This window comes from Mobula hypostoma, chromosome 6, assembly GCF_963921235.1.
Source record: "Mobula hypostoma chromosome 6, sMobHyp1.1, whole genome shotgun sequence".
Lineage (NCBI taxonomy): Eukaryota > Metazoa > Chordata > Chondrichthyes > Myliobatiformes > Myliobatidae > Mobula > Mobula hypostoma.
This window is the reverse complement of record NC_086102.1, coordinates 84,139,863-84,164,805: the sequence shown is the minus strand read 5'-3', so window position 1 is coordinate 84,164,805 and position 24,943 is coordinate 84,139,863. Positions and strand designations below refer to the sequence as shown.

General features: G+C 42.6%; 1 protein-coding gene across 2 annotated transcripts in view; it reads left to right on the top strand.

Annotated features, from left to right (window-relative positions):
• rnaseh2b (ribonuclease H2, subunit B) overlaps positions 1-24,943 on the top strand; it is a 59,565-nt gene that overhangs the window by 891 nt on the left and 33,731 nt on the right. For both annotated transcript variants that reach the window (XM_063051103.1, XM_063051102.1), the window contains exons 2-5: positions 6,882-6,953; positions 18,392-18,499; positions 22,365-22,441; positions 22,719-22,836. In XM_063051103.1, the coding sequence (XP_062907173.1) occupies positions 6,882-6,953; positions 18,392-18,499; positions 22,365-22,441; positions 22,719-22,836 (375 nt within the window). The remainder of the gene's footprint in view (positions 1-6,881; positions 6,954-18,391; positions 18,500-22,364; positions 22,442-22,718; positions 22,837-24,943) is intronic.

Genomic DNA, 24,943 nt, shown 5'->3' with positions numbered 1-24,943 from the left:
GTGCCTTTGCAGCCTTCTGAGCAAAGCTACAGGACCGGTGACCCCAGCAACTAACAATACTCATCAGAGATTGTCTTCCTAGCGAAAGTGGTAGCATAACCGGGACTTGTAATATGCACCGGCCGTTCATACGATCATACAGTGCCTGTTCCTGTGGCTTCACATGACCCTGTTTGGGGGGAGGGGGGGACAAAGCAGGTGCTACACCTTGTCCAAGGGTGACCTATGGGCTAGCAGAGGGAAGGAGCACCTTACACCTTCTTTGGTAGAGACGGATCTCTGCCCCCAATAACCAAAACTACATGGAGTGGCAAAACAAAAAGACAAAACAAAATATGTTGCAGTTACAGAGAAAGTGCAATGCAGGTGGACAAATGGAGTGCAAGACCCCTAATGAGAGATTTGGGAAATCAAGAGTTCATCTTTTAGCGTTTGAGAGATCTGTCCAGGAGTCTAATAGTAGGGATAGTCCTTGAGTCTGGTCTGGTGGTATGTGCTGTACTTTGTTTCCATCTTTTTCCTTTCCTGTTCATATTAATGTCAATGTCTGTCTAAATGCCTTCTAAAACACTGCTATTGTATCTCTGTGGTAGTTACCATGTAGTAATTTAAAAAATAGTTAACTTGTACATCATTAAACATCCCCTCTAGTATTATTATGCACTCCATTATTTGACATTTCCACCCTGCTGGGAGTTGGGGGGGGAAGATTTCCACTCTGGGAGTTGGGGGGTTGCATTTCCACTCTAGTGGGAGTTGGGGTGAATTTCCACTCTGGTGGGAGTTGGGGGGGTTGGATTTCCACTCTAGTGGGAGTTGGGGTGAATTTCCACTCTGGTGGGAGTTGGATTTCTACTCTGGTGGGAGTTGGATTTCCACTCTAGTAGGAGTTCGGGGGTGAATTTCCACTCTGGTGGGAGTCGGGGGGTTGGATTTCCACCCTAGTGGGAGTTGGTGGGGTGAATTTCCACTCCAGTGGGAGTTGGGGGGTTGGATTTCCACCCTAGTGGGAGTTGGGGGAGTGAATTTCCACTCTAGTGGGGGTTGGATTTCCACTCTAGTGGGAGTTGGAGGGGGGTTGGATTTCCACTCTAGTGGGAGTTGGGGGTGGGTGAATTTCCACTCTGGTGGGAGTTGCGGGTGAGCTGGATTTCTACTCTGGTGGGAGTTGGATTTCCACTCTAGTGGGAGTTGGGGCGGGATTGGATTTCCACTCTAGTGGGAGTTGGAGGGGTGAATTTTCACTCTGGTGGGAGTTGGGGGGGAAGTTGGATTTCTACTCTGGTGGGAGTTGGGGGGTTGGATTGCCACTTTAGTGGGAGTTGGGGGGGTGAATTTCCATTCTGGTGGGAGTTGGGGGGGAGTTGGTTTTCTACTCTGGTGGGAGTTGAGGGGGGGAGTTGGATTTCTACTCTGGTGGGAGTTGGGGGGGTGAATTTCCACTGGTGGGAGTTGGGGGGGAGTTGGATTTCTACTCTGGGAGTTGGGAGTGGATTTCTACTCTGGGAGTTGGGAGTGAATTTCTACTCTGGTGGGAGTTGTAGGGGTGGATTTCCACTCTGGTGGGAGTTGGGGGGTTGGATTTCCACTCTAGTGGGAGTTGGGGGGGGTGAATTTCCACTCTGGTGGGAGTTGGGGGGTTGGATTTCTACTCTGGTGGGAGTTGAATTTCCACACTAGTGGGTGTTGCGGGTGGGGTTTGGAGTTCCACTCTCGTGGAAGTTGGGGGAGGGTGAATTTCCACTTTGGGGGGGAGTTGGATTTCTACTCTGGGAGTTGGGGGGGAGTTGGATTTCTACTCTGGTGGGAGTTGGATTTCCACTCTAGTGGGAGTTGGGGCGGGGTTGGATTTCCACTCTAGTGGGTGTTGGAGGGGTGAATTTCCACTGGTGGGAGTTGGATTTCTCCTCTGGTGGGAGTTGGGAATGAATTTCTACTCTGGTGGGAGTTGTAGGGGTGAATTTCCACTCTGGTGGGAGTCGGGGGGTTGGATTTCCACTCTAGTGGGAGATGGTGGGGTGAATTTCTACTCTGGTGGGAGTTGGATTTCTACTCTGGTGAGAGTTGGGGGAGGTTGGATTTCCGCTCTAGAGGGAGTTGGGCGGGGTCAATTTCCACTGGTGGGAGTTGGCAAGTTGGATTTCTACTCTGGTGGGAGTTGGGGGGGAGTTGTATTTCTACTCTGGTGGAGGTTGGGGGGTTGGATTTCCACTCTAGTGGGAGTTGCTGGGGGTGAATTTCCACTCTGGTGGGAGTTGGGGGGTTGGATTTCCACTCTAGTGGGTGTTGGGGGGGTTGGATTTCTACTCTGGGGAGAGTTGGGGGGGTTGGATTTCCACTCTAGTGGGAGTTGGTGGGGTGAATTTCCACTGGTGGGAGTTGGGGGCGAGTTGGATTTCTACTCTGGTGGGGGTTGTGGGGGTGAATTTCCACTCTGGTGGGAGTTGGGGGAGAAGTTGGATTTCCACTCTAGTGGGAGTTGGGGGCGTGTGAATTTCCCCTCTGGTGGGAGTTGGGGGGTTGGATTTCCCCTCTGGTGGGAGTTGGGGGGGTTGGATTTCTACTCTGGGGGGGTTGGATTTCTACTCTGGTGGGAGTTGGGGGGTTGATTTCCACTCTGGTGGGAGTTGGGGGGGGGGTTGGATTTTCAGTCTGGTATCAGTTGGGAGGGGGGTTGGATTTCCACTCCAGTGGGAGTTGGGGGGGGTTTGGATTTCCACTCTGGTGGGGGTTGTGGGGGTGAATTTCCACTCTGGTGGGAGTTGGGGGAGAAGTTGGATTTCCACTCTAGTGGGAGTTGGGGGCGTGTGAATTTCCCCTCTGGTGGGAGTTGGGGGGTTGGATTTCCCCTCTGGTGGGAGTTGGGGGGGTTGGATTTCTACTCTGGGGGGGGTTGGATTTCTACTCTGGTGGGAGTTGGGTTGATTTCCACTCTGGTGGGAGTTGGGGGGGGGTTGGATTTTCAGTCTGGTATCAGTTGGGAGGGGGGTTGGATTTCCACTCCAGTGGGAGTTGGGGGGGGGTTTGGATTTCCACTCTGGTGGGAGTTGGGGGTGAATTGGATTTCTGCTCTGGTGGGAGTTGGATTTCCACTCTGGTGGGAGTTGGGGGGATGAATTTCCACTCTGGTGGGAGTTGAGGGGATGAATTTGCACTCTGGTGGGAGTTGGGGGTTGGATTTCCACTCTGGGAGGAGTTGGGGGGGTGAATTTCCACTGGTGGGAGTTGGGGGGGTTGGATTTCCACTCTGGTGGGAGTTGGATTTCTATTCTGGTGGGAGATGGGAGGGGTAATTGATTGTGTAAATCTGAACTACTCATCTCATAAATTTGTATATTTCTGAGGTCACCCCTCAGTCTTCGATGTGGAGAGAAAACAATCGAAGCTTCTCTAACCTTGGCTAATACATTCCAATCCAAGGGAACCTCTTGTGCACCCTTTGAAAGTCTTGCGACTTTTCTGTAGTGTGGCAATCAGAGCTGTGCGCAGAACTTCAAATGTGACCTAACTAATCGTTTATAAAGTCAAAACTGAGTTTATTGTCATATTCACAAATGTGTATGCACAGGTGCAGTGGAAATTTTTATTTGAAGCATCACAGGTATGTAGCATCACATAAGCAGATCTCACAAGGAAAACAATTTTTACATGAAAGAACACTTAGAATGGTAGCAATACCTGTTTTAGTGCAGAATGATCAAATTGGTCATAGTGTTGCTAATCTCTAGTGATTAGGGTCATGAATCAAACACTTGTTTCTTGAACATGTTTTGCAACGTGAATTTCCAATTTTTATGCTCAATGACCCAATCGGGGAAACCAAATAGAATGTAAAACAGTACAATAGTGTTGTGCTGAACTAATTAAATTAATTCATAACACGCTGGAGGAACTCAGCAGGTCAGGCAGCATCCGTGGAAACGATGAGTTGGCGTTTCGGGCTGGAACCCTTCGTCAGGACTGTAGAGGGACGGGGCAGAGGCCCTATAAAGAAGGTGGGGGTGGTGGGAAGGAGAAGGCTGGTAGGTTCCAGGTGAAAAACCAGTAAGGGGAAAGATAAAGGGGTAGGGGAGGGGAAGCAGGGAGGAGATAGGCAGGAAAGGTGAAGAAGGAATAGGCTTCCCCCCACCTTCTTTATAGGGCCTCTGCCCCTTCCCTCTACAGTCCTGATGAAGGTTTCCAGCCCGAAACGTCGACTCATCGTTTCCACGGATGCTGCCCGACCTGCTGAGTTCCTCCAGCGTGTTGTGAGTGTTGCTTTCACCTCAGCATCTGCAGATTATTTTGTGTTTAAATTAATTAATTCTCCCTCCCCAGTGTTCACTCTGCATATCCATGTTCTTATATAGGAGCTTCTCACATGTCTCTATTGTTCTTGTCTCCACTACTCCAGCACGCTCCAGGCATCTGTACTGGGGAACTTTACCCCACACATCTCCTTTGAACTTATTTCCCCATTCCACCTTAAATGTATGCCCTCTAGTATTAGACTATTTAACCTTGGAGAAAATATACCAGCAGTTTATCTCTGCCTCTCATTCTTGTAAATTAATATCAGGTCTCCCCTCAGCCTCTGTTGCTCCAGAGGAAACAGCCCAAGTTTATCCACCCTCTCCTTATAGTGCATGCTCTAACCCAGACAGCATTCTCTTCTGCACCCTCTTTAAAACCTTTGTATCCTCCTTATAAAGGGGCAACCAGCAATAACGGCCGTGGCCTAATTAAACTTTTATGAAGCTGCTGCATTACATAACAAGAAATGGGACTGCTCCTGTTCCAAACAGACAGATGGCTTAAACCAAGATAATGAGCCATAGAGTTTATGCTAGGAGCGATTTTTTTGATTGAGACTTGGCTTGAAAGGTTATTTAATATGGAAACATCTCATCTCAAGATGCATTATATGGTTATATATGTCATATACATGTATAACCAGAAATGACAAACTTGACTGACATATTCTTGGTACACAGCAATATGGGCATATTTTTCTATTTAACCAATACTTGGCCTTGAAACTAGTAGGCAGATTTGGGAATCCATGGTTTTTGATCAACCGGCCTTGCACTGAAATTTAACACCTCCCCAAACTTCTGCAGTGTTTTCCTTGTTGGGGAAACATGCTGGAGGAATTCCAGTATTCACATTATTGCTGTAGTGCAGCAAGAAGAGTTGTCACTTTATCATTTACCTCTTAAGCACTTAACAACACCACAGAAATATGGCGTTTTGCCCAGCACGTAATTAATTTCAAGTTGAATCTGTTCATTTCAAGTGTCGCAGTCAACATGGATGAGGTGGACTGGGAGGTTCTGTTTCTGTGCTGTATATCTCTGTTTTTTTATGTTCACCTTGTAGGTGCCAAGCTGGTTTCACAAAATGGGAGCTTGATTTTATTTTCCTTTTCTAAGGAAATTCTCTGTTAGTATTAAAGTGTGAAAAATTCTTCAACAGGAGAGAAGGCAGTGAGAGAAATTGAAAACTTGAGATTTTTTTGGTGATTTGTTATAGAACTTTTTTTACATTCACTGTATCACAGGTCTGATAATCAGTAAATTCTGGAATTAGCTGACTTCAGCTGCTTTGAAAAAATGAAGGCTTAAGGGATGAAGATAATTGTTTTCAGAACATCAGTAATCTGAAATGCTTCCTTGAAAATTGGCTTGTGAAATAGCTTCAATTTCTGAAAATAACATTTAGATCAATCACATCTGTGTCTAACTGGTTGACGTCTTTTGGTGTCAATGTTGGTGAACTGATGTACTGTTCTGTTACTAAACCAATGTCCACAGCTAGGTTTTATTTTCCTTAGTAACTGGAGTTTCCTTTGGCTACATCTTTTATCATTGGAAGGAAATTTGAATTTATGAAGCTCATGAGAAATTTCTTCAAAATGTGCTGTAAGAAATGGAACTGTATGTTCCGGAATCTCAGATCTTGAAGGAAGTGAGTCAGTAGCTGAAGTGATAGGCAGCAAGTTTACAAGCAATAAATGCAAAATGATCCAAACACAAAATTAATCAATGTTAATCAGTAGCTTTGAGCTTTTTTTGTTTCTTGTGGTTTGAAATTTGCTAACTGATCTGAAACACTGTCCTCTGTGCCGGAAGGAATGAAGAATTCCCTTTTACTAATTTGCTTTTTATCAATCCTCATTAAGTCAAACTGGTAAGGCTGGAAATGCTTGTTTGTAATAGTTACTTTGTTGCAAGTAGAATTTAAAATCTGCTCATCTACTTGTCTTAAAAAAAAGAGTATCTGAAGTGAAAATTAAGTTGGGTTATACTTCAGTAATACCAATATGAGAACAGAAAATGTAAAGAACTCAAAAGAAAATGAACTGAAATTGTATACAGTAAGTTGCTTATGTCACCAGCTTCACTTAAGCTCTAACAAAGCATTGTCTGGTTTTCCTGGGATTAAAGAGAGTCAGTTGTTTCTATACTTTTCGAAACCTCAAAGATAGCACATTTAAATTGGAAAGGATTTTTTTAAAAAATGTTTACAGATAATGGGTTATACGTTGGCTGTCGCTGGGTGCAACAACAAAATACATGTTCTATATTAAAAGGTTAAATTGTGTTTCTTGATGCAGCCTATTCATTTATGTTTGCTTTTATTCCTCTGGCTTTCCAATTTTAGAATAATGTCAAAAAAATGCTAAAAACATTCAGCAGGGCAGGCAACATCTGTGGCAAGGGAAACAGGATTAAGATTTCAGACTGAAAAGTGTAATGAAGGATCTTCAACATGACTTGTTAACTCTGTTTCTCTTTCCATAATGCTGCCTGACCTATTGAGTGTCTCCAGCATTTTATTTTTTATTTAGGTTTCCAGCATTTGCATTTTTTAATATATTTGGTTTTCATTTCCTGTTTCAGAGTCTGCTATCGATGCACCAAAGAAGAGAGGTTCTGGTCCTGTTTTTACTAAACTTCGCAATCCTAAAACAGGTAAGTATCAGAGTGTAACTGAGGTTTGTGGGAAAGGTGACTGCAGATAAAGGAAAAAAATTCAGTGGTTAAAGAAATGTCCCAAAACAATGAATTGCAGCACTGGCAGTTTAGCCAGTGTATCATAGTTCTAATATAATAATTTTATGTAATAGCTTACATAACATCAATAACTATGTTTGAAAAATACTTGGCCTTTGTGGAGTGAATGCATTCTTTGGATGGTGGACCAAACTAGTGGATTTATTGCTAAGTTTCGGTATTAAGGATCATAGAACCAATAAGTTCAGTTGATTTGCAGGTGAGCACTGATCAAAATGAATCTTTATTGTATAGAAATGATTGAATTAACAGCACATGAGCAGCTTACTATTCCCTCAACTGGTCTATGCCATGGCTTGTGTTCTACACCAGATTTTTTTTCCCCCCACCTCTTTTCAGTGAATCCCATCAGCATATCCTTGTGTATGATGTTATAGCAATTCTAGGAATGTGGCATAAATGGAACCGGAAATCTTGCTTAGCATTCCCTGTTTTCAGATTAATTGGAGAGTGGGATTAAAAATACATGGTTGGTAATATTGGTCCAAGAAGCAATGACTTCTGTGACAAGGGATGTTAGATGAGATTGTGGGCTGAAGTAAAGAATAGAAGGGAGCAAAGGCAATGTCATTTGACCTCAACTATTGAGGGAAATTCTAGAACAAATTTCCGATTAGTGCAGAATCAGTAAGGCAATAATAATTATATTGAAGGATTTTAGTAACCCAAATACTAACCAGAATATAACCAATGTAAAAAAAAGGGATTCAATTCCAAAATTTTTTTTAGGGAACATTTTACCACACTGACAAATGTGAGGGAAGAGGTTTAAGATGGTGCCGGTGAAGCACAGTGACAACTTGTGGGCAGCGAACAAAACGACTAAAAACTTTATTAAACACTCTTTTCCTCAAAAACAATCACTGCAAACAGTAGCCTGTAACTTCCCTGTCAGATCTGAGCTTTTAAGCCGCCTGTACAACCTGGCGTTTTTGTGGTGTGAACGCCAGGTGGTCAAGATGATGAGAGGCATTGATCATGTGGATAGTCAGAGGCTTTTTCCCAGGGCTGAAATGGCTAACATGAGAGGACACAATTTTAAGGTGCTTGAAAGTAGGTACAGAGGAGATGTCAGGGGTAAGTTTTTTTACGCAGAGAGTGGTGAGTGCGTGGAATGGGCTGCCGGCGACAGTGGTGGAGGCGGATACAATAGGGTCTTTTGAGAGACTCCTGAATAGGTACATGGAGTTTAGAAAAATAGATGGCTATGGGTAACCTGAGGTAATTTCTAAAGTAAGTACATGTTTGGTACAGCATTGTGGGCCTAAGGGCCTGTATTGTGCTGTAGGTTTTCTGTGTTTCTATGTTTCTAACTGAATTTTCAAAGGTGCAGGATGGTTGCAGTGTATGGGCTGAATTGAGGTGGCAGGGAAGAACCAAACAGAACTTATTCTGACCAAAAAAAAGCTTAACCTAAGTGGAAGATGGAAATTTACTAGTAAATATTTTGAAGCACTTTTTTACCAAATTGGGAAATAGTAAAACTGAGGAACAATTTTGTGAAGTAATGGATGGGGTGAGGATAATAGAAAGGGAAGTTTTGTGTTAAGTATTCACATGGAGGAGGATGGAATTTGGGTATTGTAGTATTATTTATTCCTTATCCCTCATTAGTTTTGGAGAAGGTGGTGGTGGTGAGCTGCTTTTTTGAATAGTTGAAGTATTAGGAGGTTTAACACTTTGTAAATGGATAAGTCACCAGGAACGGATGAAATATGCCCAAGGCTGACTTAAAAAACCAAGGAAGAAATTTGTAGAAACTCTGACCATAATTTTTTTGATGACACCTGATGACAGGAGTTATGCTGACTTGATGATTGGCTCCTGATTTAACTGCTTTTAAAAAGGTAGGAAGGGATAAACAAAGTAAATGGGTCAGTTAGCTTGTCTTCAGTTTTGGCCAATTTATGAAGGATAATGTAGACCACCTTTAGAAAGGCATTAGATTAAACGAACTCTTACAGAATGGATTTATTTAAGGAATGATATCTGAGCACTTTCATCAAACTTTTCAAGAAGATAACAACAAAGGTCATTGGGGGCAGTACAGTCAATGTAGTTTGGATTTCAAAGGTTTTGTGCCAAGGTTCAGTGTGGCAGGGTTTTTTTTTAAATGTAAAGGCACATGGAATCTGAGGGTGAGTATCCAAATGGATTCAAATCTATCTCAGTGGTTGACTTTGTGATTGGAAGATTATGACCATTGTTCCATGGGGACCAAGTACTGTTGATACTTAGTCTCTTTCACTCAGTAATTTGCATTCGAGAGTTATAAAAATATATGGAGCATGATGAAGAAGTATGTCAATATAAAAATTGGCTGTGTAGCTGACAGGTAAGAAGAAAGCTTTTTGATTGCGGAAAGATACAGATGGTTTGGTCAGTTGAGTAGAAAAGTAACCAAAAAAATTTAACCTAGAGAGGTTTGTGGTGAAGCTTTTGAGTAGAAACAACAGACATGGGAGTGTGTAGTCAATGGAAGAATACTAGAAATGGAGAGGAAGTCTACATTCACAGGTTTTTAAGGGCAGTAGAGCAGGTGAATAAGATGATGAAAAAGGAATTAGAGGTTCCTGCATTTGTTAGGTAAATCATAGAATTTCAGAGCAAGGAGATTATGTTAGAATTGTCTGTAGAGTTCATTAGGGCACCAGCTTGAGTGTGGCATATTTTATGGTCGCTACACTGCAGGGGAAAAATGTGATTATGTTAAAGAGAATGCAAAGGCAATTTGCCAGGGATTTGCAAATAATTCTTAACCTACTGTTACCTCCAAAATCCATGAAGTACTGTTTGTATCTTTCTCACCAAGTTTCCAGTGGTGACAACAGAGCCTGCAGATACTGGAATCTGGAGCATGAAACAATCTGCTCTAGGAACTCTGAGTTCAGCAGCATCTGTGGCAGGAATATGAGATGTCAACGTTTGACCTGGCTGATTACAACTTTGTCCTTTTGACAGCCCTCTATCTTCATCCACCCCTGAGTGGACCTGCACTTTCTTAATTCCAATTCCCCTCCAGCCAAACATAGCCAGAGAATTGCGTGCAATGGCTTCGTTCCTAGACTTGCATATTTGCCTCTAACTTCCCACAAGGATCAGTTCTTGGCTGCCTGGTTCTCTTCCACTTGCTGCCCCTCAGTGATGTCATCCAAAACAGCATCAATTCCCACTTGTACTGATGACCATCAGGGCTCCTCTCTTCATCACTCTGTTATCTCTGAATAACTCTCGTCTGAGTGCTACTGATACCATGTAACACAGTACTACATGTCGCATGGTTGAGTGGTCGGTGACTAAACCAACTCCCCCACCAGGCTTGCCTGGTGAGGAGGGAGGCTAGACACCCTGCAGGACAAAAAAACAAGACCTGTCAAAGGGTGGATGAACCCTCTTGTAGGGTCAACAGCCATCTAGCAAACGTGCCGTGAAGCGCGGAAAGGGCATCCCTTGCATTGAAGCTTGGTCTGGTCATTCACTGCAGCAAAACTTCCCCCAGCTGTCTTGGACTCCACCATGCTGCTGGATCTGGGAGGGGATGTCGAGAGGGTGGGTCTGGACCTGTGCAACCCCCTACTCACCTAAAATCCATTCACGCACATGCTGTTCCTTTCTGAGGAGTGGGGTATCCTATAACAAACCTCATTAACTGACTGAAAGGAACCATCATCATCCTGTGGGATGGATAGCTAGAGAGAGACAGAGATCTCTGAATAACTACACTGCTTGTCAGCATTCTAGTTTTGAAGGAGCTCTGTTTTATCCTACAGATTTGAAAGATTGAGCCATTACCATTGTTTATTTCACATGCACTTCCTCCACCAGAGTGCACAATATCTACAGTACGTACCAGTTACAAAGTACATTAAAGTTACTTTAAAGTCTACACTGACAGCAGCTCTCAAACCTGTGAAGTCTACATCAAAGAAAGGCAGGGGCAGCTGGCAAATAGGAATATGATTGTTTGCAAATGGAGTCAGAGCGATATAGCACGGGTACAGGCCCGTGCTATATCAAACAGTCTATGCCAATCAGAGTGTGCACTCAGCTACTCCCAATTTCATGTGTTCGGCCCATGTCCCTCTTAAGTCTCCCTCTCGCTCTCTCTCACTCACTATCCATCCCATAGGATGATGATGGTTCCTTTCAGTCAGTTAGTGGGGTTTATACCCCACTCCTCAGAAAGGAACAGCATGTGTGTGAGTGGATTTTAGGTGAGTAGGGGGTTGCACAGGTCCCGACCCACCCTCTCGACATCCCTCCCGGATCCAGTGGCATGGTGGGGTCCAAGACGGCTGGGGGAAGTTCTGTTGCAGTGAATGGCCAGACCAAGCTTCGATGCAAGGGATGCCCTTTCCGCACTTCATGGCACATGCTTGCAAGATGGCCGTTGACCCTACGAGAGTTCATCCGTCCTTTGACAGGTCTTGTTTTTCATCCTGCAGGGTGTCTAGACACCCTCCTCACCAGGCAAGCCTGGAGGGGGAGCCAGTTTAGTCACCGACCACCCGACCATGTGACAGATAGTGCTGGGTTACATGGTAGCAGTAGCACTCAAGACGAGTGACCTTACACATACCTATCCAAGTGCTCGTTAAATGATACTACAGTACCTGCTTCAACCACTTCCTCTGGCAGCTTTATCCATATATTCACCACCCTCTGACTGCTGAAGGTTACCCCTCAGGTCCCTATTAAATCTTTCCGCTCTTCCTGAATCAATGTACCCTTGTTTTGGACTCCCTTGGCCTGGGGAAAAGACTGTTACACTCCACATTATCTGTCCCTTTCATAATTTGTATAAAGTTCTCTTATTCTCCTACTTTCAGTGGAATAAAAGCCTAACCTGACCAACTTCTCCCTATAACTCAAGCCCTCTACTCCATGAAACATTCTCATAAATGTTTTTGGCTCATTTTCTGGTTTAACCACATTTTTATACATAGATAACTAAAACTGTACACAGTACTTCAAGCAACACACATCAAAGTTGCTGGCGAGCGCAGCAGGCCAGGCAGCATCTCTAGGAAGAGGTACAGTCGACGTTTTGGGCCGAGACCCTTCGTCAGGACTAACTGAAGGAAGAGCTAGTAAGAGGTTTGAAAGTGGGAGGGGGAGGGGGAGATCCAAAATGATAGGAGAAGACAGGAGGGGGAGGGATGGAGCCAAGAGCTGGTTAGGTGATTGGCAAAAGGGATATGAGAGGATCATGGGGCAGGAGGCCCAAGGAGAAGGAGAAGGAGGAGGGGGGGAAAAAACCCAGAGGATAGGCAAGGGGTATAGTGAGAGGGACAGAGGGAGAAAAAGGAGAGAGAGAGAAAGAATGTGTATGTGTGGTTTTGTCAACAACTTGTACAATTGTAATGCAGTGTCCCAACTCATATATTCAATGCCCTGACTAATGAAGGTCAAGATTCCACTGCATGGAACATGCAGTGTTGATTTCAAAACTTTGAACACTTTTATTGCCACTCTTAACTCCTGAAACTCCTCGACGCCACTGTGGGATTACCTTCACCAGAAAGACTGTAGCTTGGTAAAGATGGCTCGTGGCCACCTTCTCAAGGGTAGTTGGGAATGGAAAAATTTTGTTTTGTTCTAGCAATGCCTGATCTTCTGGGAGAAAAAAACGTTAAAAGTAGTCATTGCATTAGAGTATCATCTATTGAGAGTTAAGTAGAGTTAACATTTCAGCTCAATGACACCTCATCAGGTTATCTTTGTTTCTTCGTCCAAAGCTGGCCAAATCCTCTTGAGTATTTCCAGTATTAATTTGTTTTCCTTTCACATGTACAGCATCTGCGTTTTGCTTTTTGATTGAACTATGTAAATATGTGACTATTACTATCTATTTCTACTATTATGGTAACATTCTGACACTGAATCTGCCTCAGCTTGCTGTTAAAACCTAAATCTACGATATTGCCTCCAGGCTTGACTATTTCAGTGCATTCCCAGCTGGCCTCCCGCTTTCTGTGATGTGATCTAAATGGGTGTTCTTTGTTTCATGAGTCAGTTAGTAAGCTTCTTTGTGTTCTGGGTGCTGAAACACACTGGATGGAATTGGGATTGTTGGCCCACTTCTGTTCCATAATGACTCAATAATTTACCAGCTTCTGATTTAATCAATACCTAAATTTAAAATTTCTCATCCTTAAAACTCAACTCTGGATTTCATTTCCTCTTAACAAACTGTTCAATCCACTGACAATTGGAAGCAGAATTGTTATCATTGATGTGAAATTTGTTGTATTGCTGCGGACCCAAACTGGCTGCTGTGCCAGTTTCTTCTGGCATTAGTCTGTTATATTTGACACTAGGTTTCAATGAAATCCAGTGGGGTTTACTTAAGCTAATGCCAAATTCAACAGATCTATGAGATCTTTTCCTGTTTGACCACTGTAGCTAAACAAATGACTCTTTTTGGTATGCTGAAGTATAAAAATGAATTTTAATAGTAGGTCCAGTTATGACGTTCAAATGTAGGATGCTGGGAAGAACACAAGTGTGTGTGTGTGTGTGTGTGTGTGTATGCACAAACTGAATGGGCTTAACATGCTTAAGCCACTTGACTGTCCAGTGCTCCTGGTGTGACCTCCTGTATGTCGATGAGATTCGACGTAGATTTTGAGACCATTTCGCCGAGCATCTACACTCCGTCTGTCAGAAGAAGTGGGATCTCCCAGTGGCCAGCCATTTTAATTCCACTTCCCATTCCTATTCCGATGTGCTTATCCATGGCCTCCTCTACTGTCGCAATGAGGCTACACTCAGGTTGGAGGAGCAACACTTTATCTTCTGTCTGGGTAGCCTCCAACTTGATGGCATGAACATCTATTTCTCGAACTTCCGGTAATGCCACCCTGCCCCTTTTCCACCATTCCCCATCCCCCTTATCCTCTCTCATCTTATCTCCGTCTGGTCCTCCTTTCCCCCCACACCTTTCTTTCATGGCCATCTGTCCTGTCCTTTTAGACTTCCCCCCTTCTCCAGTCCTGTATCTCTTTCACCAATCAACTTCCCAGCTCTTTACATCACCCTATCGCCTTGTATTTCTCCCTCCTCTTCCCGCCCCCCCCACCCCACCCCTAACCTTTTAATTCTCCAGTCCGGCTGAAGGGTCTTGGCCCGAAATGTCGACTGTACACTTTTTCATAGATGCTGCCTTGGCCTGCTGAGTTCCTCCAGCATTTTGTGTGTGTGTCTTGTTGGATTTTTTATGTTTTAAATAAATGTACATATTCTAAACTATTTATTGTTTAAACATGAACCATTGCATGTTTTCTATCACGTTTTAATGTTCTTCATAGAATTAAATGTTGCTCTCCAACATATCATTGACAATACATAACCGATGACTTGTAGTGCATGTTTAAATTTAAAACCTTGATTTGGATTGAATGAAATCAATTTGCTTTTTAATAAAAACTTCTATTTTATTATGACCACTCTCCCCTAAAATCCCCTTGACTGCAGCATTATTCATTAACACTGACTCATTGCATTATACCAGTTTTAAGGTGGCTAGTTCTCTCATTTGGTGCTCAGTACTGATTTAGAAAGTCATCCTATGTACAAAAGATAAGTTTGTCTCCCTTTGCACGATTGCTTCTGATTTGACTTATGCAGTCAGTACGTCAGTTAAGGTTCCCTCATAATTATTGTATTACTATAGTAGATGTTCCTTTGATCGTTATATTACATTATCATTACATTGGGGGTTGAAGGACAATGTCTGTCAATGTTTTCTGCCTTGTTATTTTTTTAACTCCATCCTATCTGATTCTGCTAAGTTCCTTTCTCCCTCCTGCTTTTATCCTAAATTAGAGCTACCTCTCCACTCCTCCATCTTGCCTATGTCTTGTATCTATTGGACTATACCACTCATGTCTCAATATTATGTATGCATCTGTTTATTTTCTGTAGTTGTACAGTTTCTTTTGCATATTGGTTGTTTCTGCCTTTATAGTTTTTCATTGATTCTGTTGTATCTCTTCGTATCTACTGTGAATACCCATAAGAAAATAAATCTCGGTATTGTATGGTGACAAACGTACTTTTTGATAATACATTTACTCTGAATTATAAGTGAAGTATTGTAGAATTTTGAATTCAAGGCCTCAGTCTATTTATAACTACCTCCCTATAAAGGCTAAACAGATTACACCCTACTTATTTCTATTTGTGCTTTCAGCTCATCTACCTTGTTATTAATAGTGTGTCTGCTTTATTTTCCCTGGCTCTAGTTAGAGGTCAAATCTTATGTTTCTATACTCTGTACATTTCTAACATACTCTGATTATCGTTTAATTTCTTAAGATCCAGAGGGATCTTGGGGTCCGAGTCCATAGGACAATCAAAGCCGCTACGCAGGTTGACTCTGTGGTTAAGAAGGCATACCATGCATTGGCCTTCATCAGTCGTGGGATTGAGTTTAAGAGCTGAGAGGTAATGTAGCTATATAGGACCCCCGTCAGACCCCACTTGGAGTACTGTGCTCAATTCTGGTCGCCTCAGTACAGAAAGGACGTAGAAACCATAGAAAGGGTGCAGAGGAGATTTACAAGGATGTTGCCTGGATTGGGGAGCATGTCTTATGAGAATAGGTTGAGTGAACTCGGCCTTTTCTCCTTGGAGTGACGGAGGATGAGAGGTGACCTGATAGAGGTGTACAAAATGAGAGGCATTGATTATGTGGTTAGTCAGAGGCTTTTTCCCAGGGCTGAAATGGCTAGCATGAGAGGGTACAGTTTTAAGGTGCTTGGAAGTAGGTACAGAGGAGATGTCAGGGGTAAGCTCTTTATGCAGAGAGTGGTGAGTGCCTGAAATGGGCTGCCTGTGGCGGTGGTGAAGGTGGAAACGATAGGGTCTTTTAAGAGACTCCTAGATGGATACATGCAGCCTAGAAAACTAGGGGGCTATGGGTAATGCTATGTAGTTCTAAGGTAGGGGCATGTTTGTTGCAGCTTTGTGGGCTGAAGGGCTTGTATTGTTCTGTAGGTTTTCTGTGTTTCACTTCACTTGAATTATCCTAAGCCTTATCTACTACACTAGTTACTTGATGCTCTCATTTGATACTGTAGAATCCCTGGATAAACAGTTAGCTTAAGGACAGAAGCTAGTAAGTTGAGTTTAAGTGGTTGGACTGCAGTATAGTAGACAGTGGTATTCTGATGGGGTAAGTGCTAAGGTCTTAAGTCTTAGGGTAATGGATGAATTGAAGGAAATTTATATTAGGCAGGAAATGGTATTGGATAGACTATTGGGTGTGAAGGCTGATAAGTCCCTGGGACCTGATGGTCTGCATCCCAGGGTACTTAAGGAATCGTGGATGCATTGGTAATCATTTTCCAATGTTCTATAGATTCAGGATCAGTTCCTGTGGATTGGAGGGTGGCTAATGTTGTCCCTCTCCAAGAAGGGAGGAAGAGAGAAAACAGGGACCGGTTAGCCTGACATTGGTGGTGGGAAAGATGCTGGAGTCAATTATAAAAGATGAAATTACGACACATCTGGATAGCAGTAACAGGATTGGTCCGAGTCAGCATGGATTTATGAAGGGAAAATCGTGCTTGAGTAATCTTCTGGAATTTTTTTGAGGATGTAACTATGAAAATGGACAAGGGAGAGCCAGTGGATATAGTGTACCTGGACTTTCAGAAAGCCTTTGATAAAGTCCCACATAGGAGATTAGTGGGCAAAATTAGGGCACATGGTATTGGGGGCGGAGTGCTGACATGGATTGAAAATTGGCAGGCTGACAGAAAACAGAGTAGCAATTAATGGGTCCCTTTCGGAATGGCAGGTGGTGACCAGTGGGGTACCACAGGGTTCAGTGCTGGGACCGCAGCTGTTTACAATATATATTAATGATTTCGATGAGGGAATTAAAAGTAACATTAACAAATTTGCCGATGACACAAAGGTGGGAGGCAGTGTGAAATGTGAGGAGGATGTTATGAGAATGCAGGGTGACTTGGACAGGCTGGGTGAGTGGGCAGATGCATGGCAGATGCAGTTTAATGTGGATAAATGTGAGGTTATCCTCTTTGGTGGTAAGAATGGGAAAGCAGATTATTATCTAAATGGAGTCAAGTTAGGAAAAGGGGAGGCACAACAAGATCTAGGTGTTCTTGTACATCAGTCACTGAAAGCAAGCATGCAAGTACAGCAGGCAGTGTAAAAAGCTAATGGCATGCTGGCCTTCATAACAAGGGGAATTGAGTGTAAGAGCAAAGAGGTCCTTCTGCAGCTGTACAGGGCCCTGGTGAGACCACACCTGGAGTACTGTGTGCAGTTTTGGTCTCCAAATTTGAGGAAGGACATTCCTGCTGTTGAGGGAGTGCAGCGTGGGTTCACAAGGTTAATTCCCGGGATGGCAGGACTGTCATATGTTGAAAGATTGGAGCGACTGGCCTTGTATACTCTGGAATTTAGAAGGCTGAGAGGGGATCTTATTGAAACATATAAGATTATTAAGGGATTGGACATGCTGCAGGCAGGAAGCATGTTCCCACTGATGGGTGAGTCCAGAACCAGAGGCCACAGTTTAAGAATTAGGGGTAGGCCATTTAGAATGGAGTTGAGGAAAAACTTGTTCACCCAGAGAGTGGTGGATATATGGACTGCTCTGCCGCAGAAGGCTGTGGAGGCCAAGTCTCTGGATGCTTTCAAAAATGAGATGGATAGAGCTCTTAAAGATAGTGGAATCAAAGGTTATGGAGATAAGGTGGGAACTGGATACTGATAGTGGATGATCAGCCATGATCACAGTGAATGGCGGTGCTGGCTCGAAGGGCTGAATGGCCTACGCCTGCACCTATTGTCTGTTGTCTATCTATTGTCTCTCCAATCCCATATACTTTCTGACAGTGCAATCTGAACTGCAATCCTTACCCCAACACTTCAGCTGAAAGTTGCCTATTTTGTCCCAACTTTGTTGTACTTTCCAGTCAATGGTGCACTTTCACTTTTCCCCCTATACATTACTGTTGATTTTATTTTGCTCCTGACACTCAATATATAACAAATCATGATTCTTCACTTTTCTTAAAACTTCTCATCTCCTTCTGGCTCTTTGGATCATTATCTTAAACTTGTTCACTGACTTGAAACCTCAGTACTGTTTCTATCTCTGTTTTTGTCTATTTGTGCTTTTGTGTGCTTCCAGCATTTTCTGCTAATTGTCTGGATTTTTGTCTGCGGTGCTTTGGTTTTGCTGCTGGTCAGTATTTGAACTGAGTGTCATCACATTTGATTGGGTCTCCTGATTTCTACCACTGTTACAACACTGAACAGAGCTTTGAGTGTATTTAATTTTTCTCTATCTTTTTCAGGAAGTGCTGCCTTGTACCTTTTTAGCAGTGATTGCAAGCAGGTTTATGAAGTGAAGGCTTTTGATGAAGACTATCATTCTTGGTTTATTGGTCAGTCTGTTCAGCGTGGTGAGTATTCTTGTTAAGTATTTTTATGGCTCTTCATTTGTTATTATGATTACATTGCATGATACATTTGTAAAAATAACTATACTAATTTAGCCAGTAAATTTTTTTTTGCAATACAGTATAAGAATACAGTTTTCCATTGTATTTGGTGCACGGAAGGCACAGTTATTTTGAAGGTCTGTTGAGAATTCACAGTAGCAGAACATCTAGTCAGCAGTGTGAACAAATGGCAAGCATGCCCAAGATGGCACATGCCAAAGTTGATTCTTTAAATCCCAACCATAATAGAAGAATACATAATGATTATCTTTACAGTCAAATGATCAGCGAATATTATTTCACAGGAAATGGTGCCAGCTAGATGGTTGTGAAAACACATGATGTTGGATGATGTGTTTGAAATCCTCACAGACCTGATCAGTACAGTCGGCCCTCCTTATCTGCGGGTTCCGTGTGCATGGATTCAACCAACCGCGAATTGGGGAAACCCGGAAGTTCTCTCTCCAGCACTCGTTTGAGCATTTTTTCTTGTCATTATTCCCTAAGCAATAGAGTATAACAACTATTTACATAGCATTTACATTGTATTAGATATTCTAAGTAGTCTAGAGAAGATTTAAAGTATACGGGAGGATTTGTGTAGGTTATATGCAAATACTACGCCATTTTATATGATGGACTTGAGCATCCGCGTTTTTTGGTATCTGTGGGGGGTCTCGGAACCAATCCCCCGTGGATAAGGAGGGCTAGCTGTATTTGGATAGTAAATGATCGGGCCATTTGGCAGCGTGATTTTTATCTTCTGTCAGTTGAGTTTGCAGGGGTGATAAAATATGTGAAGAATGATTAACCTGGTAACATTACCCTAACACACCACTGGTTGAATACGTAAAATAATTGATTGGTCTACAAGTTAACCTTTCAAAGAATAGTCTCCATGACAACTGATGGTGAACTAAAATGGTGAGTGAGGTCGGTTTTGTCAATCTGTTTGCAAAGTATCTTGGACATCGGCTGATAAATAGGCTTTTTACTATATAGTAGATGAACAGGCTTTGTGTACAAAAGCTGGCCTTAAGAAACTTGAAGTAATAAAAATTGTAAAGAAGGCAATTCATTTTATTTCTGAGTCTGCTTTAAGGAAAAAAAACTTTCAGAAATTACTTAGTGAGGTGAATTTGGTGTGTACAGGATGACTTGTGTACAACTGTGTTCTTCGGCTTAGACATCCTTTCCTTTTACAATTTGAGTGTTTTGATGAAAATTGATTTTAATGAATGAAAAAATTTCTTGTCAAGAATTATGGCATTGTGTGGATTTGTAGACTGATGTTTTTTTTTGCCCATTTCTCATTTTTAAATGACTTCACCAAATTGCAGGGATCTGGCAGAACACTTAATGTTATGTTTGATAATATAAAAAGTCTTTGAAATCATACTGGAAGTATTCAAGCAGGATGGTGAATTTAACACTTTGAAGTATTCCTCAAACCTATAAACACTGGACTGATAGTGAAATTTTTGGGGAAAAAATGCATTCAGAGTCTTCCAATGCAATTTTTGAGCATTATTGGTTCAACTATTGAATAATTTTCTTCAAGATTCACTAAATTCAGGTCATTTGAAGAAACTGCAACATTCGTAAAGTATGCAGACACTGTAGCATTAGAAAAACTGAATTTTGGAAATGTTGCAGCACATTTTTTGGGTAATTTTGAAATGCAATTAATTTTACAAAGGAGCTCAATTTGGAGGCAAAAATGTGTCGACTTAAGAGATGAACTAGAAAATATTGAAAGCGATTGGTTAGTGACTAGATCAAAGCATAAAAATCCAGATAGAGGTTCTGAAACTCTAGAATTCCATTTCTGAAACTTTTAACTGTCTGAAAAATCTTGCATTGGCAATATTAACAGTATTTTCATTGACATATTAATGTGAGTCACTGCTTTTACTGAGGAACTTAGTTAAGTTTTCAGTAAGATGCTGGTGCACTCAGGTGCAGTGGCCACTTTGGGTCCAATCAAAGTTGTATTTGTTCATCTTGTCTTTTTTTTAAAGATCACAAGTCACTGCTGGTTACTAAGAATATCAAGTACAGCAGTACTATCCCATAAGCCAGGGGTCCCCAACCTTTTCTGCACCACGGACCAGGTTAATATTGACAATATTCTTGCGGACCGGCCGACCTCCACCCCCCCCCCCCCGGTGTTCAAGTGGGGTTAAACTCACCTCAACACGTCTTTTACAGTTAGAGCTGCCAACCTTCTCACTCCCAAATAAGGGACAAAAGTAGCAGTCAAATCCCGGGACACTTGTGTTTGCCCCAGGAAAGATTACCGTGACCATGAAGCCTTGCGCGGGCACCTGTGTGCGCATGCGTGACGTGCGAATGCGTGTATGTGCCGATTTTTTTCTCCTACAAATCGGTTTTGCCTTCATCTTCCCGACTATACTGCACATACATTACTTCTACTTTATATAGGCTGTGTATTTATCATATCATTCCTGCTTTTACTATATGTTACTGTTATTTTAGGATATATGTGTTATTTGGTATGATTTGGTAGGTTATTTTTTTGGTCTGGGAACGCTCAAAAATTTTTTCCCATATAAACTAATGGTAATTGCTTCTTTGCTTTATGCCATTTCGGCACGAATGGTTTCATAGGAGCACTCTACCTTAGCTGGGGAAATACAGGACAACGGCAGTCCCGTATGGGACAAACCAATTTAGCCCAATATACGGGATGTCCCGGCAAATATGGGACAGTTGGCAACCCTATGTTCAAGTTCAACAGTGCGTGGCAAGGAATGAGGAAAGATGCAGCTGACTCTTATCAGTTCCTCGCGCTAGTACATGCTTTGCGGCCCCGTGGTTGGGGAACGCTGCCGTAAGCAAGTTGCTCAATAGTGATGGAGTTGGACTTATTACATAACATTGTTGTGTTTTTGCCGGACTTGTCATGCACCATTGGATGTTGCGCAGTGTGTGTGATTGTCTTGGATGTTTTTCTCTTGTGTTTGCAAGACAACGTTAGACATTGGTAACATAGAATACTGCAATCCTGGTTCACTGGTTCATTGGCGAGACTGGCAGGGGTGCTGCGTTGCCTCAGTTGTGATGGGGACTAGGCTGAAGCTGTGCGGGTCTCCTGTTGCAGCCAACCAGGAGAGGAGACATTGAGGCGGTATGGGAGAGTCTCTAGGGGGCGTGCTGTGATCCGTACTTCAAATTGAGGAGCAACTTTTATTTACAGTAAGGGTGGTATAACTATGTGGAATGAGCTGCCAGAGGAAGTAGTTGAGGCGGGTGCAATAACAACCTTTAAAAGACAGTTGGATGGGTACATGAATTGGACATGTAATAGATGTAAAGGTTTAGAAGGTTATGGGCCAATCACTGGCAAATGGGACTAGCTTAGCTGTGGCACCTTGGTTGGTTCGGATCATTTGGGCTGAAGGACCTGTTTCCGTGCTGTATAACCCTGGCTGAGTTGTTTGCTACTCGTCCCAACTATTGGGCTTAAAGGAGCCATTCAGTATAAACTCAAGTGCTCTGTGCTTCAATCAACTTTGCCAAAGGCCTACACTTAACGTTTTGGGAGCAGCTGCTTCTCCCCTGTCGTCAGAATTCTGAACGATCCCTGAAACCCATGAACGCTGCCTCACTATTCTGTTTTTGCATTAGTCATTTATGCCTTCCACTGTACTGCTGTCACAAAAATAAATTTCATGGCATCAGTCAGTGATAATAAACCTGACTCTTGCGTTTGTTAAAAGTGCATTTGATTGCAGAAGGAAATGATTGAATGACGAGCAATGGTGAGTTAAATGATGTTAATTTCTATTCTTTCTCTTTCAAGATGGAAGGCTTCTCTTTGTTACTCCCCTGGATCCACTGTTTCTGGTACTGCCATACTTTATTAATGCCAATGAAAAGGTGAGGTGTTTTCCTGTACTAGATGACTACTATGTCAATATTTGACTATGAAATGCTGAAATGAAGAATATTCCAAAATTTGATAGGAACCACAAGGACCTAAAATGGTGATGATGATTTTTCTAATATTAGCAAATACTTGCACAAAACATGTATTGTTCCATGTTTTGTAGAAACTTGTAGCAAACAATTATTAATTTCATTCCAAGATTGTGATTTTAGTTAGTAGTTTTTATTCTTCATTACAATAAAATAAAATGTTGCCTTTTTCCCCCAGCAAGGAAAATTTGAGCCAGCCGATCAAGTAATAAAGGATGAAGAATTTCCTGCATGTGCCAGTCTACTGAAATGTCCAAGAACTTTGGAATCACTCCATCATGTCACTGATGAGAAAGGTAGAGCACTGGAAACCCAGAACTACTTGTAACTCCCTAAACCCTCCTCCTTTTGACTACACTGAGAGAATTTCATTTATCTTCATTGCTCTTTCCTGGCCCCAGCAGTACACACTCAGCAGTTGTTCTTTGGGCCTGGTGATTTTCCCCAATTGTAAATGTCAGTGACTACTTTAGAAAGGTTGAACGTTTCCTGATTACATGAATTAGTGTCTTCCGGTCAGTGTTGTCAAGGTATAGCAGCTCTGTGATGCATGACTGGATTTGGGTCAAATACTTCTGTGATCGGTGTGGTGATTTTAATGGGGTGAAACAGATACATTATTTGATGTTGTGATGTAAACCCATGCATGATATCAGCCTGACTGAATAGTAACACCCTTGCTTCTGAATCAGATGTTTTTGGTTCCAGCCCCCTACTAGGGACCCGAGTACATAACCTAAGGTTCCACTGCTGTCTAATATTGAGAGAGTATTATACTGTCAGATGATCTGTTTGCCCATTGAGACAGTAAACGCAGCCCTTTCAGGAGCATGCAGGATATCCAGTATTTTAAAGAAGTACATGGAAGTTCTTCCTATTGTATAGCGAACATCTATTTCCTCTTGCCAAATCATTTTGAAAGATCATCTGGACTTGATCACGTTGTTTGTGTGGGATTATGTTGTGAACAAATTCCCTGCAGCAAGTGCATGTGGAACCAATCTGAAAACAATGCAGAAACAGCCTAGCCTCCTGTTCACATCTCTGTTACTTTGGAAGTGGTGGTGGGAGGTAAGATTTGAATGCCAACAGATTAGAAGGAAAATCTGTAGAGATTTCCTCCTTGTGCCAAAAATACTAAGTGTGTGTGGGAGACTAATACATACATAATCAGAATCAGGTTTAATATCACCAACATATGTGGTGAATTTTTTGTTTTAGATTATGAGGACACTCAGTCCTCGTTTATTGTCATTTAGAAATGCATGCAATAAAAAATGATACGACTTTCCTCCGGAATGATATCACAAGAAAACACAGGACAAACCAAGACTAAAACTGACAACCACATAATTAAAACTTGTAGTTACAACAGTGCAAAGCAGTACCATAATTTGATAAAGAGCAGACCATGGGCACAGCAAAAATAAGTCTCAAAGTCCCGATAGACTCATCATCTCACGCAGGCGGCAGAAGGGAGAAACTCTCCCTGCCGTGAACCACCAAGCGCTGCCAACTTGCCGATGCAGCACCATTGGAAGCACCCGACCGCAGCGGACTCTGAGTCCGTCCCAAAACTTCGAGCCTCCGACACAGAGCACCATCCTCTGCCGAGCACTTCGACCCCGCCCCGGCCACTGAGCAACAAACAAAGCCAAGGACTCAGGGCCTTCTGCGGAGATTCTGGACCACACAGTAGCAGCAGCAGCGAAGCACGCATTTCAGAAGTTCACCAGGTGTTCCTCTGTGCTCTCATGTCCATCTCCATCAAATCAGGATTGTGCACAGCACCCTACTTGACAAATAACAGACATCACCACGAGTGGCCGCTGCGAGCTGCGTTGGGCTGCCATCTTCTCCTCCCCCCGGTTATTAAATTTGTTAACTTTATGGCAGCAGTACAATGATAAATATATATATAGAGATAAAAAAACTGAGTTATATTAAGTGTATGTGTGTATAATAATATATATCTATTAAATAGTTAAGTTAAAATAACTAGTGCAAAATAACAGAAATAAAAATGTAAGTTGCTGGTGAAAGCAGCAGGCCAGGCAGCATCTCTAGGAAGAGGTACAGTCGACGTTTCGGGCCGAGACCCTTTGTCAGGAGGGGTCTCGGCCTGAAACGTCGACTGTACCTCTTCCTAGAGATGCTGCCTGGCCTGCTGCATTCACCAGCAACTGTTATGTGTGTTGCTTGAAACTCCAGCATCTGCAGATTTCCTCGTGTTTGCAGAAATAAAAATGTAGTGAGGTAGTGTTCATGGGCTCAATGTCCATTTCAAAATCAGATAGCAGAGGGAAAGAAGCTATTCCTGAATCACTGAGTGGGCCTTCCGGCTTCTGTACCTACCTTTGTGGCAGTGACAATGTGAGGAGGGCATGTGTTGGATGGTGGGTC